Source organism: Anopheles aquasalis, chromosome 2, assembly GCF_943734665.1.
Source record: "Anopheles aquasalis chromosome 2, idAnoAquaMG_Q_19, whole genome shotgun sequence".
Classification (NCBI taxonomy): Eukaryota; Metazoa; Arthropoda; class Insecta; order Diptera; family Culicidae; genus Anopheles; species Anopheles aquasalis.
Window position 1 is genome coordinate 73,878,147 of NC_064877.1, and position 23,907 is coordinate 73,902,053.

Consider the following 23,907-nt stretch of genomic DNA (forward strand, 5'->3'; position numbering starts at 1 on the left):
CTCTTTGTATCCCAAACTCATCGATTTATGCGAATTCTTGAGACTTTCACTTCGAGGAATCATACTGCTGAGGAGAGCGTCACGTACGCACCGTTGCTTCCAGATTCACCAAATTCCATTCGCTAATGAACCAGCCTGGTCCTGGTGGCCCGAGCCGAGTGGGAATCGATGAACTTTTATCACGCCTCGCGCAACGGCTTGACTACTGATCTCACCGATCCATCGGCTGCCGGTGGAGTGGCTTTAATTTAATACAATCAATTCACCATCCTAGTCGACAGCGCAAACGCTAATGAAGGTTGGGCGCAAGGCGTTCGATGGATGTTGGGCTGCCGTTTCCCCGGTACCGATCCATGGAAACGCAAACGATGGTGCGGCATATTTCCATCTGCCACGGACGTCGATACAGGGCAGATGGTAATGATCACTCTTTCGGTAACTGGAGCGTGTTCATGAGATGATAATAATAGTATGCTAGCGGCACCGTTCGATCCTTGTTCACTTTGAAGCATTCTAAGGTATCGCAGCCCCGTGGGGAGGGGTTATCTGACACTCGCAGGTGCGGTATTTACGTGGTATCATCTGCATATGCTTTCGAATGCGTGGTTGTGTTACTGCTAAACGAGCAAACACTCAAGTCAAAACAACTCGACCCGAAGCAGCAAATTCGTCAATTCGTTGCCTCGTTGGTGCTACGAGGGCAATAAAGTAAAATAAAACATCAGTAGCATACCTCCGGGTACGTCCCACCATCAGTAGATCACCTTTAATCGATGAGCGGACCGGAAAAGACGATCCGTAAGCGCACGGTGTTGTTTACCACGCGTCGTACCTTTCGATCGATGTGCTGTGGGACAAGGATGGGACACATTTGGTATCACTTCCAGGGACCAGGACCCGGGGCAGGTGCTCGAATGAGTAATTTATTGTCATCCCTAGGACAGCGTCGCGTCTACCGTACCTTCGAAACCACCGACCACCGGTACCAAACAGGTGGAAAACAATTTGCTACTGTAAGCTTAGGAATTTTACAGACTGGAGCCCTGGGAGTTGGAGTGTTGTTTTCGGTTTGTGTGTTTTCAAACCCGGCAACCGGTAGCGTTAGCACGTTAGTCGTGAAGAGATCCAGAAACCCACGACCCACGACGACGACGACGACGTACGGAAGACGTTCATAATTAATGTACTTCATTACACGCCGTTGGTCACATACTTCGTGGCAAGGGCCACGGGAACGTTAAGCCATCCGTCCGAAGAGCTGGCAGTCCGGAAGTGTATCAAAACTTTACCCGGGGACCGCAATCGGTCTTGGTGTGGCAGGGTGGTGGTGGTGGTAGTGGCCCCGCCAACGAACGTGAACGAACCCTCATCAGGAACAGCATCAAATGGTTCCCTTGCGTCGCTTGCCGGATATCCTAGAGCGATCCGGATGACGAGAAGTGAGCGGCGAAGATCACGTGGCGTGGCGCAGGTGTAAAGTAGCTGATAAATGACAGACCGCGTCTGTGTTTATCGAGTGGAAAGCGGGAATGATGTGCCGGCACGTAAAGAAAACAGAAAACCCTCCAGACAAGCCTCCAAATGCTCGGTGTGTCGGCCCTAGCTTACGGACCAGTGACCTCCACCCGGTGTTTGTGTAAACTTTAAAGATAAACTAGAAGAAATCACGGTTTAGGGCGATGGTAAATTGGGGCACTTATTGGGAAAGTTTTACCATCACCCAATGATGAGGCGATATCCGAGAGTTCCATTTTCATCTTTGCACCTTGATCTCTGAGATTGACCATCTGGAGCAGCTTCGCATAAAGAAATTGTTTTCATTCCCGAAATGTGTTATTTCTATAAAAGCCAACCTGCTCCAGCTTAGCAGCAGTTTAGCTCCTGTTTTTCTAGATAATATTGCGCCAGTCCGTGGCAACCATTAGGTGGCCAACATTAACCCGTTTTGCATTCCCTTCGTACCTTCGCATGATTTGTTGCACCCCGTTCCCGGTTTCGTCTCCCTCTTTTTAAGTGACTAGAAGCGAGCATTTACAGGAATGCGTCATCGCGGCAATGGCAATGGTTCCCCGGTTACCGATTTGCTGCGGATCCCTCTAAACCGTTGGACGATAAATCAGGCTCTCCGTTCCCTCTGTTCCAGGCCATTCCCTAATGTCAGGCCCTCCGGTGCAGGCAGCATCAGCACCAAACGAAGTGAATGATTTCATGGAGTGTGGTTCCAGGAACCTTCGCTACTGTCTCATCCGCATTTTAAATCCTAGCAGGCCGGCTGGTTGGCTAGCCATTTGTTCACCGCCGCCGACGCCGACTCTAGGCGAGAATTTATATTTTACAAAAACATATTTCTCGCGCATCTTCGCCGCCTGTGCACCGAGCGGCAATTGAAGATAATTTATTGGCCTGGAATGCCTTCCTGGGGCGGCCATTCCGGCAGTGAGAGCATGAAATGCCTTCAGAAAGTGCGCTTCTCTTCCGCCACTATAAAGATATAGGCCCGGGTGATGATTTACGGGTGAATTATTTGAACTTTATAATCTCACTTGCGCGTCCACGTGAAACGTGATCCCACGGGGGGGCCACAGGTCCAACCGCAGATCCCTTAGCGGTGGATCACTTGGCGTTGGTCTCCTGTGGAGCTCGCTCATAAATATACAGTGAGCGCAAGGCAGCCAGGCCACCGCCACGGCGTGAATAGAAGATTATCTCGTCGTTTTCTACGCGCCTCTAGCAAATCTCAGGCTCAGTGCAGTGTCTTGTCGCCGTCGTCGTCGTGGGTTATCATTACCTCCTGGATCAATGCTCCCGGGGAGTCCAAAAGTGTGAAGTCAGAGAGTGCCGCATAGCCACGGGGCACTGAAGATAGACGACGACGGTGGCTAGCCGCTGTGTTAGTCACTTGATCGTTGCACTGCGAACCAGCGACCGGCCGGCAGGCGGTTCTCTGCTTTGCTTTGTACAATTGAAAAGCATTCCCGCCCTTAGGATAACGTTTTCCCTTTTCTTTTTTTTACTTTTTATTCCTCAGCCAGACAGTTGGCTAGTACGGTAACGGTTCGTACCGGCGCGCTGCTTCAAACTGTTTGGATCTGGCTTCTTCATTAAGTGAGGCCCCAGGGTACATCATCTAATTTCCTCCAACCCAGACGGATTACTGCCGCTCTGCCTCTCTACTTTTATTCGCTTTCTGCTGCTTTTTGTGTGCTGGTTTTTATTTCTCCTTCTCATCTCGATCTTCACTTGCAATCCACAGCGATGGGCGCATTTCGGACGAGCACTGATAAGACGGCATCGGGTGGGAAGCTAGAGAACCCAGACACGTGCTTTCCGTGCAGTGCAGAAAACTTTCATCGAAAAGTATGAGATTAATTCGCTTGAATAATGTGATTTACTTTCTAGTGAACTTGTGCCAAGTGATGGTATTTTCGAATTGAAAGCTAGAGAGCGAAAGAGAGTGGATACGTGCTTATCATATCAATGCTCAGCCGCATCTTTCAACATGCAGCCCATGAAGAGGCTTTGGTTTATGGATGCAAAAAAGGACATTTCTAGAGGGTAATATCAAAACCATCTCTGATCATAGAGCACCATAAAGATAGCAGATGAACATCTTGCAGAGCCTTGCACTCGCTTCAGATCACGGCTAGTTGAAGCCGTCACCTGTAAAGACGGTGCTCCCAATCGCAGCCAGGCAGACCGTGAACAGATGCCAGGATAAAGTTTCGCCATTTTCTTCGCTGCCGATTGCCTTTCAGCGGATATAAAAATCCATAAGGCTACGCCGCTCGCGTTCAACTGTCGTCCCGGCCTTTCCGTCGAGGAAAAGTTGCATTACAAAACCTGTCAGCTCGACAAGGCCCTGTGGATCGGCGAAATGGAACAGGAACTAGAGCAAAGTAGGAATGTGGCGGTACGTGAAACTAGCCCGACTGATACTTCCCACGGACACCTCTTTTGCTGAGGCCAACGTGGTCTCAAATGACACACAGCGATACAGGTCACCCGGCTGGCAGCAGAACTTTTTCCAGACGATTATCTTGGCGAACAAAGCCGCGCCCAAAGGAGTCCGACAGCAGAAAGCAAAAGAAAAAGCAAAAAAACTGTCGAAAGCAGCAACAGACGTGACGGGAACGGAAGATGCAATAAATTGCACAAATTTTGATACCTGTTGGTTGCTATTATATCCTTTTATCCAGCACGGACGACGGGGCGGAGTTGTGGAAGGATGATTTAAAGAGAAATGTCCAACTTTTTCCCCCGTCGTCCCCGACTAGTTTGCGACAAGGAACGGCTTAGTGCGAGTTGGAATTGAAAGAAGGTGCATTATTGGATTTGTTCTAAGAGATCCCAGGCGTGCGGCGCAATTTGTTTCGTTCAAGAAGTTCTAACAGCATCTTAGGAAGTTTTTATGTTGGATCATGAATTGTTTCAATCCCACATTTCATCAAACAATTGTAGACGATCTCATTAAAACCTCATTACAATTATTCTCCAAGCATCTTTAGTAAGTAGTTGTGTTCTGACGCAGCTTTTTGATATTGTCATTCTCAGAACAACTGTACCAGTCGCTTATAAAAGCCATGTGAAGTTGTCTTTTGCACAACATTCAACATATACCCAAGGGCAGGAAACCAGCACAGGCCGGCAGTGACATTGGCGTCGACGGAGACGGTAAATATTTAAACTGGCCAGAGCCAATTTTCAGCAGCTCGTTGAAGAAAACAACTTCCGGCCTGGCCATTGCCGGATCCTTGTTTGCATCTCGTTAGTTCAGAGGCAGCGTGGCCTCCGCTCACAGCACGCACACCGCCCGTTGGTCAGCGAACGAAACGAAACGAAACGAAGAGAACTTTCCCTTCATCTCTTGTGCGCCGAGAACTGGCGTGTTACCTAGGGCAACAATGATATAGACTTTTCAGTGCATTAACGAGCCACGGAACTTGTTTGAAACATTCAAGGTCTAACCTCCGCCCGAATGCTGCGCTGGCAGACGGAGCACTCGGTTTGAGAGGTCTTGAGGGAAACGCTGTGAAAATATGCTTATCCAACGATGATGACAATGAGATGATAATTCGCTAACACAAAGTCAACTGTAACACACACGCAGACGCACACTTTTGCAGCCCTTGTAGGCATAATGCCTTGGCGCTAATGCACTGGAGCTGCGATGCTACTTACGTTCGAATTTGGGGCAGTATTAGGGCGGCGGTATGCTTGCAGGCTTCGACGCAGGATCGGCGCAGCTTCCGTATTTTCTCCCGCAGCTCAGGACAGTCCCTTGACTGGCCGACGTGAATGAGCAGGTCCCGGAACAGTGCCACTTCTCTGTTAATTTCGAGAATGAGCTGTAACGAAAGAGCAGATGTTGGCGGTTAACGTTAACATTTTATGATTTCCTTTCGAACCTTCATATTGAAGAAATGGTGAGGCAGAGAGTTGAAGAAGAATTACAATTAAATCATGGATAAGCTGCAATGATGTCCTCGATAGAGAAAGATTGGATTTTGTCTCTTCATTGTCGTTAAAACACAAATTAAAAATATACATTCCACAAAAACGTGAGTACTTTCTTATAGATCTATTTAGCTAAAAGTTATTCTCTCATTTCCAATCTTCAAACTAGTGCCCTCCAGAAAGCCATATGACGATGAATTCCCCCCAAAAGTGGTAAAGTGTTTGCTTCTTGTCCTCGGGGCGGAAGATATCTCGCTACCAGGACAAATGCATCTTGCGTGCACAGCACTCACGAAATCCACTCTACCATTCGGGTTTCGTCTCGCTTCATTGAGCAAACACGTGCCCGAGGAGGCGAGTGGGCTTACTTCTATTTACCAACCATAAGTATCGTACCATTGTTATGCCCAGCCCTTCCGCTTCGGGATTTGCTTCCGGAGGCTTCTGGAACTGCAAAATTGTACTGCCTTGCCTGCTTGCAACGATGTAACGATGCCATTGTTTCGACGTCCCATGTGCTTGAGCATGTCTTTGAAACCTTTTGAATATTAATGCCACTACGAAATGTGCTCCCCGGGTGCCCGGGTGATGGTACAATGGTGAAAGTTTCGATAGGTCAATGACTGCAGCTATCTACAGTTTCGGGAGAGTGTCATCATCCACCAGCGGGACTACCGGATATAGCCGGAAGACGATTTGGTGACAATTTATCCAGTAGCAGAAAGGAAGCAGCAGCAGAAGTCCCACAAGATGCTCCATAAGATGTTAGCAGATGGGTAGAACAATTTGCTCCAGCCAAGGATACCACCAGCTGCCGTGCAGTGGAGTGGAGTTCAGCAAAGGAAGCACGCCACGGCAAATGGGCCGGGAACAATGGTGCTCGCGAATGCAAATTTATCCAAGACATGGAATGAATTGAAACGGATGCTGCAGTACGTTGGACGTTTGCAATGGCGACAGTTCCGGACGGGAAATGATAGAAACGTAAAGTACCGCGGACTGTGTGCATTGTTCGCGCTTCGAGAAAAGTTAGATTGGTTACTTGGATTGGTTTGTGCGGTAATAGAGTTGCTAGCGACTTGCGTGTGTCTTTTGAAACAGTAGGCCACAAGTGCTTGCGATGTATATATTAGCTCAACATTTGATTGAAAATCAAAAACTGCGGAAACCAGAAGATCAAGTTTATTATTAGAATGATACTTATCTTTACATCCTGCATTGTTAACATCAAATCATGTTTAATAATAAAATGGGCGTACTTCTGCGTATGTTGAGCGTAATTAACTGGCTTAAGCCCCTTGCTGCTTCGAAAGCTCAACTTAAAATGAATGAAAAAAAACTTTTCCTGTGGCCAGCGACCAACCGGCAATCCCATTCCCGCGATGAGCAACCGAATGGTGAACATCATCATTTCACGCCATGAATAATACACTCTCTCGCTTCTTCCTCGCTAATAGATTGGACCAGACCAGACCGGGTGGCCAGTAACACCCGTCCCGTATTCATCGTCCCGCCGACTCATTAAAATTCTATCGATTCCCGATCCCACCGTTTATACGCGTCACCGAACTTAATAACTAGCCAACCAGCCAGCTAACCAACCATCGGAGCTTGCTCGGGTGCTGTAGGCTTCATTGACCGCCCCAGGAACAACGTGGCGGTTTCTCGCAAACTGTGTTCTGACGCATGTACTACAGCTCCAGCATCGGTTAAACTTTACTGCAGTGGTAGAATGTGGTGCAGGGTACGGTGCGAGGTGCTTGTGTGGGTTTGTAGTATGTTCAATATTCATCGTGACCTCGTGGGCTGTAACAGGTTGCTGTAACAGCACCAGCCACCATCCAGTGAGCATCGTATCAGCACATTTCGGTCGCAGTTTTGGGTCATGGACAGTGGATAGTCCATCGGGAAGCCAGCCAACTGAACTGGTTTCGTCCGATAGTTCAACAACTCTGGAGGCTCCATTTGAAAAGAATTTAATAAAGGCATTTAAATGAAATTTTATTGAAAAATTTGTTCTGTGGTGAGTTAATTATGAGCACCCGGCATCGATGGCCAAAGAGATGATGAGTTTTGCCTTTGGTTTACGACAAAAGCACCCTCCTCTTGTGGGTTTCGATACCATCAAACTTTACGAGAAACTCGATCAATATCTGGTAGAGCTGACCGATGAGCATCAAACGAATAACCGCCACTGGTCAAAGGTCAGCGTACCACGGGACCTCGGGACCAAAAGTTATCCAGCGGACAACCTTTTTGGCGCTGATCAGTGAACCTACTAGATTAAACAATTTGCATAATAAATAGTTGACCTGGTGACCAACTTTTTAGACTTTTTCGAATAATCCCAGGCACCTCTGCGGTGTAATAATCAAATTGTTGGCCATTTTCATCCCGTGCTGCACTGCTGGGAGTGACGTGTTTCCGGACAGCAAAATAAGTGTTTTAAGGCTACGAAACAATCTCATCTGCAGCCGGTAAACCTGGTGGCACCTGGTGCAAATTGTTCTGCATGTTTCTCGGTACACCGGGTGTGGTGTATTTAAATGAAAAACCCTGCTCGAAACTAACGCCACCGGGCGCTGCCGGAAACGCAAACTAGCCCGTAGTGTAGTGCCAAATGTGACTGCCATGGCCATGAACACTATTCCCAGCGCAGCAGAAGGGCTTAGAGCTTAATTAAAATGCTTCCCGGAGTGTCGGGTTTCACTCGAGATATCTACTCAGAAGGAGAGGTTTCGAGAACTCGTGCCACCTGTTGTGCGGTGTGGTGTATGGCCTTTACCGTACGCCATCGCAGCCGGGGGGGAATGGTTTTGATCCCGAGATATGGCACTAAATTCTTGGTCAAATTTCAGCTTCAGCTCAAACGCCGCCCAAGTTGTAGTTGTTGTTAAAGTGAAATGCGTAATGAGGGGTTGACCACGTACCGGTGGTTACAGTTCCATCCTGTGCTGCTGCTGATGCCTGCTTGTTGGCATTCCCCTAACGACACTTCATTTGTCTGGTTAGACCCGAGTGCTATGCTGCTCTACGCCGTGTCACGTAGCGACTGTGCTGTGTACGCACGGGTTTTGGCAACACCTCCGGTTGCCAGGGGCCATAAAATCCCGGCCAAGAAAGTGAGAAAGTTGACCGTAGAAAAATCCTCAAACCCCGAACCCCAGGCACTTCCCGGAATCTGGCCGACTCTAGCCCTGTATTTCGTTGCTGTGAAAGGGCTAAAAAGGCACGAGGCACGAGGATGAAAGTCCCGGAAGGAGAATTAGCTTCTACCCTGTCGTCCCCATTAATGATCCGGTGGTGCGAGTTTTGTGGTTAGCCGCAACGTTTCCAATTAGCGCCGGGATTGAGAATTGCATTCAACCGAAAGGCTGCAGTGCTGATATTTCTTAGAATGTTTAATCTTTTGACCTACGTTAACCCCTACGTCTAGCTATCTAATTGTGTGTGATTTGTGGACAAAAAAAGAAGAAAGATTTTTGCATATTCCCGAAACCATATAACCAACGCAAATGATTAACATATTGCAAGGCGTTTGCTGAATGAAGGTGGAAGTTTTAGAAACTCTTGTTTTTATTACACCGCACAAAGCATGGCGGTTGCTTTACCAAATTCTGTGCCTTCACGAAGGAATTGTAATTGAAAGATAATAAAAAGAGCACATACGCATGTGCTGCTAGCAAGAGGATTGTGCAAACAGCGCCTCCCCCGAAATGGTGCTTATGCATATGAAATGCAGCATCTCTGATATGGAAATTGTCGAACCCGGGAGGCGGGGAATGGAAGCACGAGACAAGATTTTAATTAAATACACATGTTGTCGACGCTGCCAGGAGTGCTAGGCAGCTTGCTTCTGCAGCAGACAATGAACAAGCGAACGTGGAAACTTCCGTAGGTAAACACGGCTGTTAGTCGGATTGCTGCCCCCGCCCCCCCAACGGAACAGACCAGCGATAATGACGTTGTGCCGGCACCAGGGAACAGCGTTTATCTAAAAATCATCTCCAGCACATCAGCGTTATCCGTGCATCGGAGTGGTGGTGGTGGTGGTGGTGGCACGACTTAGAAAAGTTGATTAATTTCAACTTCCTATCAACTGCTCGTTATCTCTGGGGGGAGGTTTGGGAAGTACGGGGTTGAAGTGTTTGAAAGATTTTTGAAACGAAATCACTTAGTAAAGTTGACGGAGCAAAGAACGAGCAAAGAGTTTTGCGGTGAAGTGGTGTACGAGGGCCAGAGCCCACTTTGCTTCCGTTTGACGCAACTCACCGTGTGTAGGTTAGAGATTTGGGTAACTTCTACCGGTGTCATGTGGTGCATGGCTAACATGTCGGTCTGTTGCCAGGCAGGATTGCCTTCTGCTCTTCTGCTGCTGCTCCTACGGCTACTGTTGCTATCACATGCAAGCACACTCGATGCTCAGTACAAACACACTCAAACTCCGGGCGCACTCAATTTACCACGATCAATCCACCGACACTATCGATGCTGGAAGACCGGCTTCATCAGCGTGTTCATAAGCCACCGATGCGCACTCACTGGCACCATTTTCGTTTTCTGCTCTCGAAGAAATTCCTCCCTCCGCTCCTCAAAAAACGCTCGGCTGCCGCTAATGACGTTCGATGAATCATACAAATATGATAAACATGAGATCGCTGAAATTCCTGCTTCAAATTGCGTAAATTGCGAGTCGACCGGAAGCACGCGGGGATTTTTTGTTGCACTGATAACCAAAAGAAACATTTCAAATGCTTCATCGTCATGATGCAGATAACGTTGCGGTTTAGTGTTGCTCGGTACCATATTAATCACTACGGTCTGCAGATGGAGAGCAAACGACACAACTCACGCCGTCGCTACCACAATGATGCAGCCGGAAGTGTTTGTGTTTGCCTCCTTTCGATCGCATATGTTCTTTCCTTCCTTCTGCTCTACTCTCTGGTATGATAAATAACGCCAAGTTCTGGGCCACTCCAGTGAACGGAAAGCGAGCCGAGAGGAGCTGGGAGCCGAAAAACATGACCTTATTCAATGTCGTTACAGCAGACTCTCGAGCACTCGATGTGGAGTTCAGCCGTGGGGGCATAAACGGGGTCATACGGTAAATTTGGTGTGTGACTTCTTCTCTCGCCCCTTACACAACTTCACAAACACACAATCGAAGATTACATTTCTGCCTTCCGGAAGGGGAGGGGGCGCGAATGTTTTGGGAAAGGGAAATGATACCCGATCCTTCGCCCGTCGGTTCGTCATCGAGTCGGTCGAGCAGTCGAGTATGACTGATGGTATGCCCTCGCCTTCCTAGAACGAGCCATGTAGACATGTAGCCGTAGGACATTTAGTGTTACTGCCCTCATGACGTCCGGCAATCGTTGTATCGTCGAACAGAAACACAGTACAGAACGGGAAAAGCGAGTCAATTGCTAGTGAAGGCGATCCTTTGCTTGACAAAAGTTGGGCTTCCTTTGTGCAAGCTGTTAATAGAAATGTGGCCAACATTGGAAGTTTTTGATAAGTGACAAGTCCTGTTAAAAGTTAGTCTCTTCTTTTGCAAACACCTTTTAAGAACCAGATGATAATGTTTCCGATATCCCAAAAATAACAGTTGCTTATCCACAATAATCCACCACTGTCTAGTGTGCTAAACAGTCGTTCATCGCTCTGTCGTTTGCTGTGCTGACCGGCTCCGACGATGCAGAGTCCTTCACCAGGAAGTGAATGCCAACTGCCTGTGGCACATTCCAGTTCTCCCAACTCCGATGTTCCTCCACAGCACAAATGGCACAGAAATGTGCTGCAAATATGTGTAAATCAATTAGAGACCTGAGGCTAAAGGATAGTACAGGATGTCCTATGTGTACCAGGTCCGTAGTGCAATGAGGGCGGCCATTTGCCTGTCGTCGGTCACGACGGTCCGGCCCTCGTTGTTGCGGAGTGGATAAATTAGGTTGTTGTTCACGCTAACTAGCGCAACAGTCCTGCTGGAATGGCCTGCAATGGTCCCATTATCCATTCGAGCATTGTGTACCGCGATGGGCGGTGCATTGAGCCATTTTTCGGTTTTCCTGTCATCACCAAACGCGCGCCTGCACTCACATTGTGGTGCTATGGAGCGGAAGAACGGGAAGTTTATGTTGAAACTCCCCATTTTCAGTAATGCACTGCGCTAGGCACGCAATTGGTTCCATTGTGTTGGGGCCGCTTGTTGACATTCACCGGTCACGATGCACGAACACAAGCACAACCGGTGGTACGGTTGTTTGACTTTCGACGCATTCAAGGAGAACTTCCTGGAGAAAAACCGTTTCCCCGGCTCGGTTGCGTTAATACATATTGCAATGTAAAATGTGAAATGTTAACAGCACAGGAAACGGGAAACGGGAGTAATTTATGTAAGCAACGGCAACGGAATGGGTTCGGTGGTGGTGGCTGTAAATCAAATATCAAACCGACTCGCATCGCTGTTCCTGATGTTCGCCCCCCTAAAATGTGCTCTGCTCATCATTCATCCGTCGGTCGGTGAAGGAAACTTTGAAAAATACCGCTTGCCGCTTCATATTTGCATGTCCGTTAACTGGTAACAATGGCGGAAGTTCTGCATTTGCATGAGCAGCAGCAGAAGATGAAGACCTTGGCTGACGCGACCTACCAAGAGCTTGTCTTGTGTTTGAGGAAGTTTTTACCAAACTTTTAACCGAACAAATTGCCATCCTTGTTTTGAGCAGTCGTGTTTTGCCGTCACGGAAGCGTCTTTCGAACAATTTTGCTTTTTTCCCTCTGGCCAAGACTCGGGCTAATGGATTTAATGGAAATGGTAGCGAAGCGTTTGAAATGCTCCTTTGTGCAAATTCTTCGTAATGCGCACTGTTAACTGTTTACTAAAATTGAATGGCTTCAATACATGTATTATTCCACAGAATCTGAACCATTCGCTTTAAACCATTGCAATATGCAGTAAACTTCCCCGAACCACATCAATTACGCAGCATTGCATACGGACTGGAATAGTTTTTCGAATGCAACCCGTTCAAGGCTATGGATACGCCCGCAAAAGCGTAGGTTGGTGTCAAGTTCGTTGGTTTATTCGTTCGCATCAGGACAGTACCATCAACCGGCGAGCCGGCAAGCAAGCTCTCTAGTACGTTATAGGGTTCCAGTTGGGGAAACAGCTTTTTCAAGATTGCACTCCGCATGCTGTGTCCCGTGGTGCTGCAATGTCGTACGTACTCTGCTCACCACCGAACATGCCTGAATAAATTATTTCCGTTCTGGCAAAAACTCGGACCGCCTCGTTCAAGCGGCAGCTGTCCACTGGGGTACTGGGTTATGATTTGTAACGCAATGCAGTTGGTAAAAGCGAGTGGCGCGTGTTTTTCGGTTTTGAACAGATGAACCATGTTTTCTGCACGAGAATCGGGAAACTGCATTGCGTGCACTGGTCCGGTCGACGACAAACAACGGTCCCCGGGGGCGGGCGGTGAATGCACGGCATGCAAAGTGATTCTACCAACAAATCCTCAATTCAGATTAAAGTCGCCTGCTGTGCTGTATTAGCGAGTGTTCTGAGAAAATCCACCGTGATGCAGTTCGGCCCGGTGAGGATAATTGAAAGCGTACGGTTGCACAGTTCTTTGAAGTGAAAAATCATAATCCGGATTTACAGCTGCCGGCTGCCGATGCGCTAATTGATTCCGGAGCGGTATAATACCATTTTTTAATATGTAAAGTGCACCGCATGAGGTAATTAAGCTCCCCCAATATGACAGTAGATTAGCAAGTAAACAAGTAAAAAAAAGAAATCAAATTTACGTCGAGTGCTGTATTTTGATGTTCGTTTCCATGAAAACATTTTCCAATGATGGTGGCCGGAATACGTCAGTCAACCTACTTCCCCTTGGCGTACGGTGTTTGTTGCGAAAAAGATAAAATTAAAGGCCATTTACTGAGCAACGGTACACGGGAGCATGGGATGCCGTTCGGGCAAAGCTCGAACCAAATGGTGTTGCTTTTGCGCTTCACTAGCTCTAGCAGCATTATTATGAGCAAGGTCTCGATGATGATGTTTATGTCGCTGCTTAGTACGGCCCCACTGTAGGTGCTACCAGCGAGCACTGCACGCTTCATTGGACACAGGCTTTTTGGGATTCATCAGTAAATTCAATATCGACAACACACCATGCTGGAAGGTGGCAGAGCGACAAAATGAAAAGATGCTTTTCTCTACCTCGCCCTCCCGCGCCTTCTCTCTCTCTCTCTCTCTCTCTCTCTCTCTCTCCTATGCTCACATGTTTTCGCTTTCCGTGCAGCTTGGCGAAGGGATCGACTGAGTTTAGAGCGAAATCCAATCAACATATTTGCCGCTCTAATTGGCATTTTGAAGCGATGTCGCACAAAGCATCGCTCCGGCTAAATAAAATGTTTGTATAAATTGGAAGCTAAAATCTGCCAAAAGAAGGGGCATTCATTTACTACAGATTTTCGACCAGCCATTCTGGAGGCCATTTTTGCCGGTACGGTTTGGTAAACACCATTTAAGTGCGAAGGTTCATTGAAGCGAATTCTGGCGAATAAGGTCGCCGTAGCGATTCGCACGAACAGCGAGTAGCGTTGGCACTACTGTGGGCGCTTGATTGAAACAAAAGTTTGCATAATTGGGTAAAAATGTTTACTGAAAGCGCCCTGGGCGTTATGGTTTTTCATCGGCAATTTCCGTGAATCCGTTACGCCTGAGTAGTTTGGGGAAAACTCAGTCTCGCCCCTCGGGGAGTATCGCGGATTGCAAGTTGGTCATCCGTATTTCCACTCCATCCACTCGGAGTGAATGTGGGAAGAGATAAAGAGAGAAGCAAAGAAGAGATTGACTGAGACTACTTTATGTATTTTAAACAATTTTAACCTTTCCACGAATGAGTGCCATGAGCTATTAAAGGCCGTTGGGGGTCTGTTCTTATTTTAAATTTATTGTTTTCTTTCGAAATACTCCAAAAAGTGATCTATCACTCGAGGTGAAAGGAAAAATAATCAAATCTCCCTCTTCTTTGTCCATGATAACGAGAGAATAAAAGTCTGAGGTAGAAAAACATCGAACAGGATTTATAAAAACATGTAATCTGCATTCGCACGAAGCGTAAGTAACGCTTTATCATCTTTACAATTCATCAACCAATTGTCGTGGTCATTTTTTAGGCAACACAGCAAGAAAAGTGTCCCCGGACCCCAGGAAAGGGGTTCCCGGGATTCTTTGTTAAAAAAACCCGGTCCACCATCAACCGACCCCTAATCAATCTTAACGAGCACAGAAGCGAGAAGAGGGCGCAATTTCTCTCATTTCACGTGATGCATTTCACGGCAACCGTCGTCGTTCGCATCGCGCTTTTATCCCATCGCATTATCCCGTTGGTCACATAATGTTGGATGGTCGGTTAACCGGGAGCCACCGGGACCGGGTTTGCTTTCCCTTTGCTTGCCCTTGGCAGATTAGCACCATTATATGTACTGGAAAGGGCGCTCCTTCACGCTGCCCGCTGCTGTGTTCTCAAATTAATGTCAGCTCCCGATAACGATGTGACACCGCAGGCGTTAGAATGAAGTGCGGGACATAAAACGGAAAATATTATTTCATTCTTGGCCGACCGGTCGTCCACCACCAACGGGACCCGGCCCCGGGGGAGGCAATGGAGATTGCGCGATAAGCAAATCAGCGCGCCCGTACCGTGCACTCATGGCTCACTTTCCCATCGAGCATCGAGCAAGGGACCTAGGACGAGTAATGAAAACATGCAAAAAAGGAAGATGGACAGAAGAGTAGGAATCTGGTGCCGCAACGGAACGCTGAATGGACGCATCAAGCGCCCACGGATGGGCACGTGACAGTCGAGTTCGATGGAAGGGAGCGCTTCGGTGGAGACGCCTGGTAGCGCAGCAAATTTCCCACAAATCAACGAGTCGCCAGAACGATACCGAGTGCTTCCCGGGGCCCGACAGACAGACATTGACAAATGGAGAACGCAATGAGAAGGCATTTGAATGAACAGCGTTTTTGACAAAGTTATGAGGTTATGTTTTTTCGCACCGGACTTGCACTTCTGCTGATGGCAGCTGTCAGCTCAACATAAAAGAATGCGCATTCTACACACTGGCAGAGAAAGGCGTCGTCGTAAGTGGTGATTGCAGATGTTGTTTTCACCATGATTTCAATTAGCGTTTAGCATTTACGATGGACAATTAGTATTAAGCAGGAAAAAGATTTGCATTCAACTGTCATTTCAACATAAAAGTGCATTACGCATCCAAAAGATCGATCCTCTTTAAAGGCTCTGGAAGCAATGTCGCCTCAAAAGAGTTTTCAACTTCAATCGCACATTCAAAGACGAAATATTCTCGCTAGATCTAGGATCACACAAATGGCTTCATAGCTCGAGGCAGCTCACGGCCGAAGCACTTCCATTTGCTGCTCGAAATGGAAATTGTAAAACCGTTCTTCCCCACCAGCTACGACCCTTGAAGTCCCTCGTGATCGACCTAAAGAGAGCATTCGACCTGCACCGGAATCCAATGTGAGCGGTGAGCAAAAAGAAAAAAAAGACACATCGGATACGGAATCCTAATCAAATGTTTGCCCACCCCTGTCTGTGGTAGCTCCACTTCGGTAAAGGCTAATAGCGGCGGAAACCTAGCTGCCCTTATCTTGCTCCGTGGTTCAAAGTCAAACGGATTGCAGCTAAGGTGAGCGAGCGATCGGCGTGGTGTACTGCAGTGCGTGAAGGGAGGTTGGTTAACGTTCTACCATAATTTAAACTTTCACTCCCATTGGATGGGACTTCAAATTGAAAATGTGTTTCCCCCCGGGGGGAGGGGAGGGTGGAATCTTCTCGTCGAAATGGCGCTGCGTCGTTCACTTGAAAAGCAAAAGCGGTGAACATGTGCTCCGAGGAGTAACTACAAATGAAGTCCGTCCTCTTATAAGGTTTGCTTTAGGGTATGATCCTAAGGGGGCCACCGATCTGGGGCGAACGGGTTACGGTGCACAGTGAGTTCTGAGGAAAGTCCTCCAAAATTCCGAAGGGAATATACCCTCGCCGTATTTCACGGAATTCATTGATAATTGAATGTAAGCAACGGTTGAAAGTTGTCGGTACTCGCAGGGACACAGAGAGTTTTCGTCCTATTCGTGATGACCTTGAACAGATTGCGATAATTTCTAGGAATTTTCGGAACAAGATTATAGCTTCCAAATGTTGAACTTCAATTAACCAAATGGGTCTTTGAATTAAACAAAACTTTTGACTAGACTACAAAGTAAGGATCGATTTTTAAAAGCTTCAAGCTTCTTAGCCATTCCAAGGTCTACTGCTCCACAAACCGCCACCGAAAACAGGACGAAGGTTACGATATTTTAAACTTAGGCACGGTTGGGCCATTAGAGAGTCCTTGTCCTTTTCAGCTGCCAGTCACGGTGCATTTGGACGAGGATATATCAACAACCGAACAGCCTTTCTTTACTCCCTGTGCACTCGTCAACAAACACAAGCACACATGCACCCGCACGTACGCATGATTACACACGTGCACAGCAGCAGCAGCAGCTTAATGATCTTTTCAAGATTTTTGCATTCACCCAACCTCATGCCAGATGGGCTAACAAAGGGCGATGGGATGCTTATTTCCACCGCTTGCCGTGCCTGGCCCATCATCGGGAGACAGACTGGCACAGTAGTGGCTCCAACAGTGGACGGGAACAATGGGCTATGTGTCCGTTACTATGCCCACCGTTAAGCTTTCTTCGGGGTTCGGGGGCCTTGGAATATCAGAGCCTAGAGAAGAGCCACCCGGTGCAGCAAAGCGCAGCGCATCGTTACCGTTCCTTCGCTATTGTTAATGAGAAACAGTCCTTGGTCCCTCCGTGCGGCTCCTGATGCAGGGGCATTGTCTAGTCCGCTCTGCAGCTGCAGGTCGACTGTAGAAAAGTGTAGGTTGAGGTTTAATTGTATGCGTCAAATCACCGTCACCGGGCATTGCATTGTTTGCTTGCCGTCAGGGGCCGCCAGTCAGTCACTCAACTGGCTCGGGACATAGCACGCGACACCATGCGGTGTGACAAGTGATGATGATGAGGCACCGGGCTACCATTCCATTCTATTCCGCAACCCACAGGATGGTACAGGGTTTGAGGGCTGGGAAAATAATTATCTCCGCCACCGATGTGCCATGGTCTTTTATTTCTCGACTTTCTCTCGGCCGTCAACGAGCCATCCTAGTGGTGACCTTTGTGTGATTGTGTTTGTGAGGCGAAAAGAATGTGTTCAATGGTGCACTCCTCTAGCATTCTTCTTCGCATAACTTCGCTCCTTAACGAGCATAAGCATCGATCGGCCATTCGAGACAGACGACGTGCAGGGCCCAATTAAGGACTCTCGTAATCGATTTTGTGATTTAAGATGGTTGCTCGCCATTCTTAAAGCTCACGACGCAAGCGGGTAATCATCATTGTAAAGCAATTGGCCACCAGCAGTTCAGCTGCTTCGAAAACCTGGCCCAAAGTAACTTACTGCCTGCGATCGATGGCAAATCGATAAAATATGATGAACAATCGACCAGCAATCGTCCAGCGCAATGCCGCAATCTCCCTCCGGGGGCGCTGGGAGAAGCAGACCGTCCAAACCGGGAACCGAAACCGATGGATTCGCTCCAACATCCTTCATAATCCTCGGCCCTCGAGGGCCAGTATTTTTGAGCAGTATTTCTCGGAACGCTCCACCAGGAACCACTTCGTTCCACTCCCCCCTTGGGGGGGGGGGGGGGGGGGGGGCTTAAGAAGGCCGTAACGAATTCGAGTTTATTTTCCTTCAGCTTCGATGCTTCTTCGAGGTTTGCCTCTTTGTTTTCTTTCTCGCTTGCTACCCTGCCAGAAGCACCATTCATGGTGACCAGCAAAGCGAAGGAAATCCGCCTGCGTTGGACCGGTTTTCGGGTTTTTTGGGCCGCCCCATGCCACGTGAATCAGACTTTCGTGGGCTTTTTTTTGGGGGGGCTACGCAGCTTCCCTTCCCGGCAGACGCAGGTCCAGACAGAAGACGCATGCGGCAAAGAAAGTGCCGGCAAAACGGATCAACAGCAACACCAACCAGTAGCAGCATCAGTGGCTCGACGAAGCGGAATGAAGTTAATTCACGACCCGTGGTTCCGCCTTCACGCCATCCTACAACCTTGTTTACATGGCCCCGACTCTTCCTGCGTTCCTTTCTTCCTTCGATGCCGTCCTGTGGAACATGATCCTTCACGAATGCCTCCGGGGGGGGGGGGGGGGGGTGCTTTTCCCGTGATAGAAACCCTTTTCTTCTTCTGTTATAAAATCGCAAAGTTGCGCTGGATGGATTGAGCTTGGGCGAAGCGGAAATGGCCCGAAGGCCCACAAGCGAGCGAGTGATTGGGCCGTCCCCATCCCAATCCTTCCCCTTTTTCGCAACGAGCACGGGGAACAGATTGTTGTTTAAAGCAAATAGAAAACGGATTTTTGATGACCAGCCAGCCTGCCAGCTTTAAATGCTCATGCTGACAGTGTTGATGATGATTGAGATGCTACATCAACGTCATCGACCAAGGTTATCGGCCACTTCTCGTCCTCCTTTCCCTCCGCAAATTGAATCGAACACGTGAACACACAACGTGCTGGAAGTGATTGTGAAATCTGATTCTGCATCCGAAAACTTCAATGCCAAGGAAGAGCTGCGGTAAAGGACTTTCCTTCGGTCTAATTCCAATTCGAATTGGTGAATGGTTGGCATCAAAGCAAATCGTACAATCACTCCTTTCAACCATTTCCTTCCGTTACATTCACTTGCCATGGTATTGCAATCAATCACGCGTGGCTCAGGGGACACGCTGCCCGTGCCTTTGACGGAGAATTCCCGCGAAAATGACCGGCCAGCCGCAGGCGACTCGCAATATACGTAGCACAGGTTGTAGCGTTTGTTGTGCAGTACGCTCTTCGATACGCTCGTGGAGCACCAAACACACAAAGCGATGCCCCGATAGATTTGTCGAACGTTCGATCGTTCAATTCATGTTTTTTTTTCGTCCGGTTAACGCAAGGTGAGTCTTCGTACATCCCACGCTACTCCGCCAGCTAGTAAACCGAGGCCGCACGTGTCGCAGAAAGTGAAATAAATAAGAACTGAGGTAACCGCGATCGGTATCGACAGTTTTTTTTTTTTGTTCGAGCCGAGGTAAAAAGTCAATCTCTCACAATCTGACTGACAGCCCAGTTAGACAGAGGTGATAGGATGGATGGGGAAAAAGGGACCAAATTTTCTTTTTTAGCTCCCGTCGCTGTCGAATCGCATCAAGCATGACAAGTCACAAAAGGGGAGGCGAGCGAGAGCTCCACTTGGCAGTTCGGTGGCATTGTATTTTGTTGTTTCGACGCTTGTCTTAGCGCGTGGTTTTTTTGGTAAGATGTTTGTCGTTAAATTTTCTGGGAGTTGGTTGGAAGAACACCCAGCTTTATCTTTTTAAAGAGTTTCTTCCTCTGCCTTTTGGTTGATCTAAATCCGCAATTCCGTTGATGTTGCAAAAGAGAAGCACTTCGTTTTGCGGTGTCGAGGGAGTTTATGATAAGTTCTGTTCGTCCGCTTTTTAAGAGATTGCTACGAAATCGGGTCATTAATTAGTAAACGCAGGCTCGCGGGAACAGAGCAGAACCCAAGAACCCGAAGAAGTCCTCATCATTCCGGAACCATTACTCGCCCTTCCAATTATCGTACACGCTCTGCGTGATCGTTAATGGGTTTCGTTTTTGGGGTTCTGTTTACGGTGGTTGGTTTTTGTGGGGTGGCTGAATGGGTGGGGAGCGAATAATTATAACGACCGAGCATAATGATGGAAACGCCATCATCTCTCTCTCTCTCTCTTGCGCGCTTTATCACACTTAATGTCGGTGTTGGTGCAAAGCGGAAGCAAAGATTCGTTCCTTCTGTTTGGACCACACTTTGACTGGTGTGAAGGCTTCCTAATTAGAGCATTGACACGGCGAATGTCCGGCATCGTCGGTACCATTCCATCACATCACTGCAATCCATCGCTTCTTTCAAGGAGGAGAAGGAGGACGAAGAGTCATAGAATTCATGTTCGACGGATTCATTCACTTCCTTCGATGGCTTGTACTCGCCATCCTACAATCAATGGGACCACGCGAATCACGCAGAGTGACCGCAAACCACAGTTCCACTCCAGAAGGTTCTTTGTCGTTTGCAGACCGAACCGTTCTTTATCGTTCTTTTATACCGAAAACATTTGCTTCCCCTGTAGACCCTTAGATCAGAATTATATTTTTCCAAGAAGGTTTTCAAGAAGAAGCTTGGTGCAGATGTTTGTTTCCGTTACGGATGGTTTTCACTTTCGTCCTGAACAGGATCATCGATCAAATAACACGAATACATAATAGGAATCACAGATTAACTCTACTTTGGTACTTTAATTTGATCATTTTCTCATGATATTGTTTGAGATTAAATTTCAATTCACAAAGTGCACTTTCCGTTTGGCTTCATTTCCTTTGGGGCTCGCACATCAAACACCGCTAACCACGGATCCAATTCAATCGTGCACCTCACGCTAGAAACACTGCCACAGCTCACCTCTTAATCGCAAATCGTTTCACATTGAGTCATTGAGACCTTCTTCCTTCCTTCCTTCACAACGGTCTGCAATACGCATCCGTTGGTCGCACCACAACACAAATCACTATAACGAGTATTTCATGGCATGGCTCAGGACGCTCTTCTTCCTCGGTAAAAGGAACGTTTGCGTGCGTGGCACTACGAGTTGGCTTCCGATTTGAGCTCAGCACAGCTCAGCATCGCCCGAGACGTTGAAATTAACTGCCGACTCGCTGTCTGAATGCCACTGAGTCACAGTAGGCCGTGCGAACTCCAGAAGCCAAAGCGCTTCGGCTCGGCCACAACTTCACATGAACGGAAGTGGCGCGCGTGTTCGGGCAGCCTATGGCTGGAGGCTGAGTGCACGCCACGTCCTTGTGCCAGGGTGTTTGTGTTTCAAGGAGAGAGAGAGAGAGAGAGAGAGAGAGAGAGAGCGAGAGAGACAGAGTGTGAGCACGATCCCGTCAGAATGCTGCAGATCGAAACAGGACGAACACTTGAGGAATGATGATGACGGTGATGAGCAAGCTCCGGCTCCATAATCATCAGCTGGCGTGCCGGACACTCACTTTCCACCCTCATCCGGTACTCAGAGAGAGTAGTAACCGGAGTTTTCCACAAAGAGAGAGAAAGGAAGAGAGAAAAAAGAGCTTGTGGAAAACCGGGAGCGAAATAGAATCGATCAACGAAAATGGCGCCATTTTTGGGGAGCTTTCTGAGTCCCACTCAGCTGCTTCGATTCGTCGACTAAATTCCCCTCCTTCCGCGGTCCTGACGGAGCTTTCTGACGCTAAAGCGAAAGCTCGCAACGAGCTCGCGTGTTTTCTGCGTTGTGTTGTTGTTACGTTCGTTCGCTACGGTCGCTCTCTTTCTCTCTCTCTATATATAAAGCAGTTAGAGTTCATTCACTTTTGCCCACAGCATCCCGGCCCCCTCCTATCTATTGCTGTCTCCAAAGGACATCGTGCCGGACAACAAAGCCAAACGGATATTGGTCCGTTTCGATGGTGCGAATGGTTGTGTTCGAGTGGCATGTGGTAGTCGGACGAGGTGGTGATAATGGTTATTTTATTGTAGCGTCAACTATTACGCGCTACACCATCATAATCGCCAATCGCTGGGCAGTAAAAAGTGTATTGGACTGCTTTGGAAAGAACGCATCGCACGTACGGTAGGCTAACGGCATCATTAATCGATGATGATGCTATTCACCGGACAGATAAGCACTTTTATCTCGAGCAAGAGATGATAAACATTCCATTCCATCACTACAAAGGGGCCAGCTTGGGTCGATCAATTGAAAATTAAACTCGTTCCGATCAATTTCCCTCAATCAAACGTTGGACTAGAAGGTTCATCCTTTTCCATCGTCCTAGCGTTCGTCGTTGATTAAGTAAACGAAGTGAACGAACGCTCTAACCAGGCCAGGTGAAGCGGCAGCTCCAGGCTATTGCAGTTTAGGGATCAAACATATTTAACGTTACATCGCCGCCGGACAGCGAAACCCTTTTACTGGCCCAAAATGAATCTCTCCCACCGTTTCTCGCCCGGACTATGACCGACGGGAACGACAATACGGAGGGGTATTGTGGTGACCTTTTTTTTCGGCCTGGCGCTTCACAAAGAGGGGCATCAGGGGGTTTTATGTGGTCCGTAAACATTTCATGACCAGCCCTCCAACGCTCTCCCTTAGCGCAGTGTACCGAGGGCTGGCCAGGGACAGTGCCGAGCATTTACCGGATGGAAATCCATAATTTGTATTTGCTTCCGCTTCCTGTTTTCATAGCACCATGGTACCCGGGGAAGGGAGTGGGGCTATGACAATAAACATGATTATGACAAAATTGTGTGATCTTTATAGGCAGTAGCTGAGGGAGGCGCATAAGAATAGCAGGAATCAAGAAACCTCCCCGCAACCACCGGTGGGGAAGTCCTTGAAGTGGAATCAATTTTCGTGCAGCTCTGTTCTGTCCGTTGCGGGGAAAAAAATCAGCGGAAGCATCCGCCACTGGCTGTGAGCGGTGGTCGGATTGTGGATTCTCTCCACGAAAGGTCATCGATTTATCATTAATTTTGGGCCCCAGCTTTGGAGCCTCCTTCTTAGCAAACCTGTCTGCCTGCCTCGGTGCCGGGCGGTAACCTGAAGCCTTCCGTCTGTTCTCATGACCACTTTTGACTCCCGCCCTGCCCCGCCAATCGTGGGGACACAATCGCAAGGATCACGTGCCCGTTCAACGGGGGAGCTTTCGTTACGACCGGCTATTTATCATTTCTCGAAGGTTTCACCTTTCTATATTGAGGAGACGAATTATGTTTCCGCTTCCTGCTGATGGGGGTTTGATTCTCCTGGTTTTCGGCATCTGGTCCCGCTGGTTATGGCCTTGGTGTTTTTTTTTTTTCATTCTCCTGTCACATAGTTTCTGCTAGTTGCTGCTGCCTGCTGCTTTGGCTTCTATCTGTTTTCATCTTCCCGGGCATCTGCTTCCTGGCGTTGCAAAAACACGTGGCAGAGAACGTGGTAACTCGAACCGTGGTGGTTGTAAGCGACGGCTTCCGCTTCTTACGCCACGATCCAGGGATATCATTCATCCGGTGCCGGTCGCCGGAGTTTTGTAGCCTTTTCGTACGACTGGCATGAGCTATGAGCAGGTAGCAAGAGCAAGAATGATAACTCAATGCCGAAACGATGATTCCAACCATTCTTATCTTTATGCTATGACTCGAAACATAAATTGTGGCATTCTGGTACTGAGGAAATAGGGCAGTAAAAGGCTGTAACTGAGATACAGGCCCC

At 48.1% G+C, this 23,907-nt stretch overlaps 1 protein-coding gene across 2 annotated transcripts in view; it reads right to left on the reverse strand.

Moving 5' to 3' along the window:
* The window catches only part of LOC126570517 (uncharacterized), a 41,009-nt gene that overhangs the window by 7,573 nt on the left and 9,529 nt on the right, over positions 1-23,907 (reverse strand). Inside the window, exons 1-3 of one of the 2 annotated variants that reach the window (XM_050228317.1) lie at positions 21,093-21,210; positions 9,727-10,066; positions 5,179-5,345 (exon numbers count right to left, since the gene is read on the reverse strand). In XM_050228317.1, the coding sequence (XP_050084274.1) occupies positions 5,179-5,345; positions 9,727-9,786 (227 nt within the window). In that variant the 5' untranslated portion in view covers positions 9,787-10,066; positions 21,093-21,210. Of the gene's footprint in view, positions 1-5,178; positions 5,346-9,726; positions 10,067-21,092; positions 21,211-23,907 lie in introns of those variants that run through there. The other variant, XM_050228316.1, reaches the window with a different exon arrangement.